Source organism: Colossoma macropomum, unplaced genomic scaffold (assembly GCF_904425465.1).
Source record: "Colossoma macropomum unplaced genomic scaffold, Colossoma_macropomum, whole genome shotgun sequence".
Classification (NCBI taxonomy): domain Eukaryota; kingdom Metazoa; phylum Chordata; class Actinopteri; order Characiformes; family Serrasalmidae; genus Colossoma; species Colossoma macropomum.
Window position 1 is genome coordinate 30,769,268 of NW_023494806.1, and position 9,970 is coordinate 30,779,237.

General features: G+C 35.7%; 1 protein-coding gene across 1 annotated transcript; it reads left to right on the plus strand.

Annotated features, from left to right (window-relative positions):
• The first annotated feature begins 2,732 nt into the window (after window positions 1-2,732).
• Window positions 2,733-9,497, plus strand: LOC118827731 (chemokine-like receptor 1). The gene is made up of 2 exons (XM_036599173.1): window positions 2,733-2,820; window positions 7,660-9,497. Exon 2 carries the CDS (start codon window positions 7,689-7,691, stop codon window positions 8,679-8,681), a length of 993 nt encoding a protein of 330 aa, XP_036455066.1. The 5' UTR covers window positions 2,733-2,820; window positions 7,660-7,688; the 3' UTR covers window positions 8,682-9,497.
• The last annotated feature ends 473 nt before the right edge of the window (window positions 9,498-9,970 follow it).

The following is a 9,970-nucleotide window of genomic DNA, read 5'->3' on the forward strand; positions in this document are numbered from 1 at the left end:
CAGACCACGAACTGTTGAGCAGCTGAAATCCTATATTAAACAAGAATGGGAAAACATTTTACTTTCAAAACTACAGCAATTGGTCTCCTCAGTTCCCAAATGCTTACAGAATGTTGTTAAAAGAAGAGGTGATGAAACACAGAGGTAAACATGCCCCCGTCCCAACTTTTTTGGAATTTTGGCATCAAATTCAAAATTTCTCTGTTTCAACATTTGATATGTTGTCTTTGTAGTATTTTCCTTTAAAATATGGTCTGCATGATGTATGGTTTACATATCATTGCATTCTATTTTTATTTACATTCTGCACAGCATCCCACCTTTTTGGATATAGAGTTGTATTATTAGTACATCACATACAGGCAAAATGGGGAAAGTGATCATTAGTTCATATGATAGTATCGTTTTCAACATAAATGAAATTGTAATTTAAAACCTAATAAAAACACAACATTAAGTCAGTTAAACCATGTCCTGTACCAGCACCTGCTTAAGCAAAGCACATAGGTGCCAATAACAGTGGGGTATTGAGTTGCTGGTTCCTCCAAAACTAAAGAAGGGGGGCAACGCCCCTATAGCAAAAAGCTCAAGTATAGCCAGAAAAATGCACAGAGAGGCTGAAAGCAACTGCCATAGTGAAAATGCATTTAACAAACAGTAGGGATTTTAAGTATGCAGTGTTTCAATGGCAGCAGAAAAAGTGTGCTGTTTTCAATAATCTTATAGTCCTTGTCTTTTAACTAGTAGTTGACAGAGATCCTCTTCTGTGGTACAAGATACACATATGGCCTCTGAGTTTAGAAGAAGCCCTTTATTTCTTGTCAAATTAGCTAGACTGGTTGAAAATACTTTGCATGTCATACTTTCTTTTTTTCCTGTCAGACTGATATATTAATAAAAACTACAACAGTCAGCATTGAATGGTGCAGTAATGCCTGTAATATAGTTTTGCTTGCTTGTTCGTGTTTTCAAGGACGGTGTTTTATAATGTCAAAACAATAAACAACAAAAATATTTTTAATTTAATTTTTATATTTTCGGTAGCACTGTATTTTAAGGTCTTAATGGTTAATGAACTAGTAGTAAGCAACTAATTATGCCCTAGTACATAGAATCATATTTGTAAGCAAGCTTAAAAATATGGTATAAATGTTTTTTATATGACGACAAGGTGTTCTCTAATTTGTTATTAACTATTTTTTGACTAATGAGTGAAAAGTTACTCACTGTCTTGTTTTTCCCTACTCATTTATTTTCTCACAAGCATGGGCCTTGTGGACCTCAGTGCTAAATATTGACCTCAGATGTGGGTAACAAAGCATGGTACACAGAAAAGCAAACAAACAAAAAAAAAGAAAAGCATTTTCGCTGTGAAAGTTCAGCAAAAATGAATAAATATATATTAAATGCATGTAATAATATTTAATGCATGTAAAGTACATTTTTTCACAAAACCATATTTTTGCATTTACTTTAATAGTTATTGCTTTTATTATGATGGTAAAATACTGTATCCCAGTACTTGAACTAGTAAAGTTGTTGAACTGCAGTAAAAGGCAGCATTTCTAAGAAATTAAATGACTGGAAATTTACAGATTTTTACCATCAGTTATGACAGAATTGCTAGAAAAAATCAAGTGATGAATAGCTGAAGTAAATCATAATTTTGCATTACCGTCATTTCATAATATTCTGAGCAGATCACATACAGGCAAAATGGGGAAAGTGGTTATAATTGAAAGAACATAATTGTTTAAATCACAATAAAAACACAAAATTAAGTCAACTTAGCCTTGTGCTGTACCCCCCTGGTGAATGCATGTAAATGAACCGTAATTTATTGTATTTTAGCATTGCCACTGTTAATTTAGAGAAATTGTTGCATTTATTTTAATGGTTGTTACTGCAATCATGATGACAATACAGTCAGAGTAACTAGTTGAATTAGTGACATTGTTGAACTATGATAAAAGGCGGCACAACTAAATGATTGTAATTTTACAGATTTTTACCATCATTCAGAAATTAAAAAGTAAGACGGTCAACCACCATCAGCCATCATTAATCAAGCACCAATTTCTGTTTTGTGATAAAGATCTTTCATTGGGTTAGCTACCAATCAGCTATAAGAGTATGAATAAGAGTATACTGCATTTAACATTTAGCATATCTTGCTTTAAGTGGCTAATTTGCTTAGCAAACAGGTGAGTGAATGTGCACTTGGTCTTTTTAGCAGTGCTGCAATGTGAGCCACATTAAGAAGGAGGTTATTTGATGGTAAGATGAGTTAACAAACATAAGTCAATAATAATCATTTATTGTGCTCATTTCTTTCTACAGTTGGATACATGTGCATTTTCTGGGCTACTTTATACAGTGTTATCTGGCTAGCTTTCTAGTCATTACACTCAAGTATAATCTGCAGTAAATGCAACCTAAATGAATAACCTCTATGGCCTGTCTATATAAAATCCATTCATATTTCATTTTAATACAGTAATGATATTTTATTTAAAATTTTGTCATAGCATGCCACAACAATGAAATCTCTGGGTCTTATCTGGCCACCCCATTCTGAAGGTTCTAGCTATGCCCCTGCTACTGCCGCACTTCTGTATGTCTATTTCAATGATCTCTTTCTGCTGTACTGGCCAGCAGACATGCTGCGACAAGTACATGTGCGTCACATCTTGCTCCTGAATTCCGAGAACTAAATCTAGCATTCAGAGGAACAGAATGTTGTGCAATTTTACAGCTAGAAATAGTTTGTCATAAGCAGCAAACGCACTGGACATCTCACCAGCTCTAGATCAATAACAGGTAAATCCGTTTTTATTCTAATACAAACCAGACAAAGGCTACTGAGACCTTACAGCAATCAGACAGCAGTACTGCATGTTTTATGTAATGGGCCTCTTTTTGTGAGACGCGCCGTTCCTCAAACTCCTCAGTTGAATTGGATTCAGTTATTTTGTTCAGACTTTAGAATGCATTTTAAATTCTCAACATGTGGTTGCGAGACAGTAGACTCTGGCTTTGTCTCTGGAGCATTTCATGCAGTCGCTTCTGCTCCCTTGGAACAGTCGCATAGTATGATCTTTCAGCCAGAGAGTGAAGACCCTCAGAAATACTAATGTTTATTTATATAAATAAAGCATGCCAGTGGCAGTTGAAAGTGCTTTACAGACAGGTGGTAACACTTAACAGTAGCAGGAGAAATTATGAATATTAATTTAAAATCATATAAGACAATGACAGATTAACAAATTAAAAGATTAATACCAAGAGACATAGAGTTTTAATTATAATTTAAATTAAATGAAAAGTGAAAGAGATTTTTTTAATCTTCTTAAAAGTGAGCACTGAGCTTGACTGTGTAATAAAAGGCGGAATTTCCACAGTTTAGAAGCAGAATAACTGAACGAGTCTCTCCGTGTTTTCTATATTTTTACAGAAGGTCTTTGTAGAAGGTCAGTATCTACAGATCTAAGATCACGTGTTGGAACATAAACAGACAGACACTCTGTGGTATAAGTGGTGCTTTAAGGCCATTTGGAACCTTAAAACTAGTAGAAGAACTTTAAAATCTATCTTGAACGAAACAGGCAGCCAGTGCAGTTCTTTTAAACAGGAATGACATGATCTCTCTGTTTTATTATTGGCAGAATGCAGAGGATTAGTATTTCATTTTTTTGTGATTTAATTGTAGAAAATTTTGTGACATCCACTGAGAAACATCTGAACTTCTGACTGATTATGAGAAGGAATGAAAATGTATGATGATTTGGATCAGCTTGCAGTTCTAAAATGTATGCAGGAAGTTCACATTCATCTCAGTAACTTCTTAAAATGCTCCCTTTTGGCACAGCATCTTATGTAGAACATCTGAGTTTACAACCCCATTTCCTAAAAAAGCTGGGATGCTGTGCCAAATGTAAATAAAAATAGAACGTAATGATATGCAAATCATGTAAACTATATTTTTAAAGGAAAATACTACAGAGACAACATATCACATGTTGAAACTGAGAAATGTTTTTGCTTGTTTTTTAAATATATGCCCATTTTGAATTTCATGCCAAAAACACTCCAAAAAAGTTGGGACGAGGGCATGTTTACCTCTGTGTTTCTTTTAACAACACTCTGTAAGCGTTTGGGAACTAAGGAGACCAATTGATGTAGTTTTGAAAGTTAAATGTTTTTTTCATTTTTGTTTGATATAGGATTTCAGCTGCTCATCAGTTCGGGGTCTCTTTTGTTGTAATTTTCATTTCATAATGCACCAAATGTTATCAGTGGCTGACAGGTCTGGACTGCAGGCAGGTCAGCTTAGCACCCTGACTCTTTTAACATGGAGCAATGCTGTTGTGATGGATGCAGATTGTGGTTTGGCATTATTTTGCTAAAATAAGCAAGGCCTTTCCTGAAAAGACGCAGTCTGGATGGCAGCATATGTTGCCAAAACATGTATATATCGTTCAGCATTAATGGTCACCCATACCATGTGCACTAATGCACCCCCTATACCATCATGAATACTGGCTTTTGAACTGTGCACTGATAACAAGCTGAATGGTCTTTATCCCAGAGGACACAGTATCCATGATTTCCAAAAATTTCAAATGTTCATTTGTCGGACCACAGGACACTTTTCCACTTCCCCTCCCCGCATTTCTGGATCCTGTTTATCTATGGCTTCTTCTTTGTGTTTTACAGTTTTAACTTGCATTTGTGAATGCAGTTGTGAACAGTTTTTATAGACAGTGTTTTTCAGAAGCGTTTCTGAGCCCATGCAGTGATTTCCACTACAGAATCATATCTATTTTTAATGCAGTGGTGCCTTTGATTGTGCCGTCTTTCACAGAGTGGTGAACACCTCCTCATCTTTACTTCTGAAAAACTCAGCCTCTCTGAGATGCTTTTTTATACCCAATCATGTTACTGACCTATTGCCAGTTAACCACCAGGTGTATTACAAAACTTTACCTGTCTTTTGTTGCCCCCGTCCAAACTTTTTGGGAACATATTGTTGGCATTCAAAATGGGCATATATTTTACAAAAAACAGTAAATTTCTCAGTTTCAACATTTGATATGCTGTCTTTGTACTATTTTCAATTAAGTATAGGGCTTAAATGATTTGTACATCATTGCATTTTGTTTTTATTTACATTTTGCACAGTGTCCCAAATTTTTTGGAAATGGGGCATTTACAGTACTATCACTATCTGACTTTTGAACTCCAGTCCACAACTGTTCACTCTGTTTATTTTATTAAAGGTATTAATACCACGTGTGAACAGGGCCATGGACACTTTGAATCACTTTGTTAAGACCTTGTTATACAAGTTATTTAGCATGAATTATAACCTAAGGTCACAATGTATCAATGTATAATTAGCAGCATTTGAATCCAGTTGTAATCGTGTCAAATAAATTCTTTAGTTTATTACTTTACAGATAACAGGGGTTACATAATTCATGTCAAGATGCGTGCAGTTAAAAAAAGTGCACATTTTCAATTTGTATAAAAAATTCATGAAACTATGAGACTATACATGAAATTCTGCCAGAAAGATTGAGTACAGCACTGCTATATCAACATTGTGTTCTATAGAAGAGTTCAATGTCTGGAATACAACTTGAATTATTACTGGTAATAAATAAAATATAAGCAATATACACTAACTAGCATCTATATGAATGAAATGCCACCAATTATACACTTATAAGAGATAAATTTAAATAATTCATGCTCAATAGTTTGCATAAAAAGGTCTTAACAAAGTCTGCATTAGTACAAATAATAATGTAATAAAAAATAAAAAAATGTTATTTTCACAACTGTAATTATTATTATTGTTCATTGAAAGATATTATTATGATTTTATGCATGTACAACAGTTCAAAGCTGTGTTTGCCAACAGGCTAGCTTTTGAGTTCTGAATTAGCTACAGTTGTCACTACCGAAACAATCACTACTGAAACATTTGGTAAAGTTTTGGTAATGTTATGATTATTTTGGTAGTGACAAAATGGAATATTTAATCACTTGTTTGAATAAAATATACTCAATTAAGGTCCCTCAAAGCAAAAGGGAGTCAGTTAAAAAACCAAAACAGTCCGCTTTGAATTTCTGTGAAGTCATGAAAAACCAAAACATTTAAATTTACATTTATCTGCCTGTTGATCCTACATCAGTTTAGCCCCACCCATTCCCACAGAAGTTTTAAGGAGCTCCAGTTGCTTTTTGAACAAAGCACAATTCAAAGCAATCAGTGCACCTCTTATTTACATATAGAATATATTTTATATTTTATATATGTTACATATGTCTTAAAGGCACACTAAAAATAATATACCCAGGATGGAAAACAGTCACATAACAAAGCAGTTATGTATTTGTTATATTAAACCACAAAATATTATAAATGCTATCATCCAGATTTAAGTTTACTTGCAAAATTATTATTTTTCACAGTGCCATTTGTGAGCCCTGAGCCTTGACTAATTTAGCCTCCAGGAGACCCCATTTCTGTCTTTTGCCTAGAGCCCTGAAAACACTAAATCTGCTCCTGTATGTAAAAATATTATTTGATTTGCATCATTTTTGCCCCATTTAATAGGCCAAATTGGCATTTTAAATTATTAACCAAAAAATAAATTGCCAAATAAAATAACATGCATGGTACTGCCTGATTCCAGTCATGCATACTTGCTTGTAAGAGACCCAGACCATTTATATATATATATATACTGCTAGAATCAGAAGGTCATTGACACTTAGTGAAAAAGGGACAGAGTTAAACACAGAACAGTGCAATACAATACATAAGTGCTGTACAATACATTACATTACATTACAATCAATACTTAATTTAGTACTCATTTAAGTGCTGAATAAACAGGTGTGTCTTCAGTCTGCGTTTGAAGACAGCGAGAGACTCTGCTGTACGGACAGCCAGTGGGAGTTCGTTCCACCACCTGGGTGCCAGCACAGAGAACAGTCTAGATGCTTGCCTTCCACGCGCCTTGAAGGATGGCGGGTCAAGCCGAGCTGTACTCGAAGCTCGAAGGGCTCGTGGTACAGTTCGAGATTTGACCATTGCCATCAAGTAGGGAGGGGCTGGTCCATTTTTGGCTTTGTAGGCAAGCATAAGGGTTTTAAATCTGATGCGTGCAGCTACAGGAAGCCAGTGAAGGGAGCGCAGCAGTGGGGTGACGTGGCTGAACTTTGGGAGATTGAAGATGAGTCTTGCTGCTGCATTCTGGATGAGTTACATCTTGTTTGCTTAGTAGATAGATTAATGTTTCATTTCATTAGAAGATACATCACTAAAAATGGAAAGTCCATTTGATAAATATGTTTATTTTTATAGATGTATTAGGGCTTTTCCACTTATTGGCAAGATTACCATAGCAATTGTATGTGACTGTATAATACAGTCAATGCAATCAGAATGTCTTAGGCTAAGACAAATTACTTTGGGCTTGTGGAAGGTCTTGAGTCTTTCTGAGCCATAGGGCCAAAATCCAATCGCGGGTCCGGGTAATTTTTGCATTGAATCTGACCTGCTTCTACAGCACTAGTGTTTTCATGACTGACCTGAAATGTATGCCACAAAAGTCAGCACCAAGCCTGTCTGTGTTTGCTTTACAGAATCAAGAGGTATCATTACTTCTACTCCAATGACAGCGGCAGAATATCCTGACTTTAAAAACCACACAAGTCTGAATATGAGTTCTTCATCATGCACAGATCTGTGTATGTTCTACTCAGTGGCGAATGTGATCATCTTCATCCTGGGTGTTGCTGGAAATGGTTTAGTGATCTGGATTGCAGGCTTTAAGATGAAGAAGTCCGTCATCGCCACCTGGTACCTGAGTCTGGCCGTGTCCGACTTCATAATGTGCTCTACCTTGCCCTTTGGTGTCGCCCAAAAGGTTACAAATGAGTGGATCTTTGGACGCTTCATGTGTAAATTCCGGTATTTCATCAAGCTTCTCAACATGTACAGCAGCATCTTCCTCCTCGTCATCATCAGTGTGGACCGCTGTGTGCTTGTTATGTTTCCTGTGTGGGCTCGGAACAAGCGCACCATAAGAAAGGCTGTCGTGATAGTCATGCTAGCTTGGATCGTCTCAGCAGCACTTAGCTCACCCGCAGCCATTTTCCGAGACATAAAACAGAACAAACAGAAGACAAAATGTGAAAGAACTGACATAAATGAGCCAAGCCATTTTGCCATAGTGTCTTGCAGATTCATTTTTGGATTCGTGATCCCGTTCCTGATCATTGTCATCTGTTATGTCGTCATCATGCGAAAGCTGAAGTTCAACCAGATGGCGACATCCAAAAAGCCATTCAAGATCATGACGCTGCTGATAGCTGCTTTCCTCATCTGCTGGTTGCCTTTTCATTTTTATTCTTTTTTGAAAATACATTATAATGACAAAGATTTTGTCAAATCCCTAAAAGTATTTGGCCTCACTTTTGCCAATGCCAACAGCTGTTTGAACCCCCTTCTTTATGCGTTCATGGGGAGGGACTTTAAGAGGCATTGTTATGCGGTTCTGTCCAACATTGAGAATGCAATTGAGGAGGAGGAGGGGAAGGGCCAGGACAGAGTCCAAGGGACAGCTGGCGACACTACTGAGGAAAGTTTAAGTTTAAGTGTTTGACATGTTTAAACAGTTGAAAGGAAAACAACATCTTTCTTCTTTATTTAACATAAAAAACACTAAAAAAACTTTCACACCTGCAAAAGTGTCTCAAAAACCAAAGTGTGCTTTAACTGTAGGTACAAAATGATTCCATTTCATGAGGAGGACTATGCGTGAAGCTAAACTGTAAAGGCTTGTAATGGCTTACTGTTGGTGACAGATACATTAGATCAGTGAGGCTTGATTTCTAAAGAACAAAATGGACAACACTTTATATCAAGGGTTGCAAATTAATTGAGAATTATTTACTATAAGTAATATCATACTCTTTATCTATATATTAGTTAACTATCATTAGCATTAACCCCTTAAATGCTCAGAGCCCGTTGGCAGCTCTGCACATCTTCTCCAATGACAGTTTGTTTAGGGATCCAAGGGTGGGTTTTCATGATTTTGCTTTAAAAGGATCATTTTGGCACCTTAGATTTTAGGATAATATGAAAATGGTATAACAGATACTGTCAGTATGTCCATATATCAGCGATGACTATACATGTTTCTGAAGAAGAAAGTTGCCAGTATGTCCAAGTAATGAAGATACCATCACGCATGTTATGTCTCAAATGCTATATTTGGCTGTCTGATATCTCTTATGCACTTTCAGATTTGGGTCACCAAAGTTCCTACTGTAATTCATAGTGAAGTGCATATAGGCTGAAATTAATCATGACTAGTATTGTTAATATATTAGTATCAAAGATAATTGCTTTACTTGGGGGGGCACATAAAGTAGTAATTAGGGTTATATAGTATGAAGTAAGGAGCCATTAATGGTGAAAATGTGAACACAACTCTGAGGATAGTGAGGCAGCTGAACTTGTGGAGGTGAAGGAAAGTGTCCGGTAAAGCCAAGAGACATGTATCACAATAGATTCCTTAACAGATAATTAACAGAACTAACATATACACATTAGTTAGTTTCTTATTTCTATGAGTAAACACATGTATCAGTTCATCAGCAGTGCGATTAGAAACAGCTGATACACACTTCATGAAAAAATAAGTAATAAACTAATAATGAACTAAAATATGTACTTATTACATTTACTAAGTATTAACTACTGCATAATAAACACCTAATAAATATGTGAATAAGAAGTGTTAGCAGAAAAAAATGGAAGAATAAGCTTAAAACCTTCACTCACGCTTAAGCAATTTATCTTTAAATGTAGAATCTTAAATTTACTGCATGCTCCACATTTTTAGCTTCCAACAACAATGAAAGAACTTCACCTTCTTCATCACAC

Coding starts and splice junctions, on each gene's coding strand:
- LOC118827731 (XM_036599173.1), top strand. CDS start 7,689: ATGACAGCGGCAGAATATCCTGACTTTAAAAACCACACAAGTCTGAAT.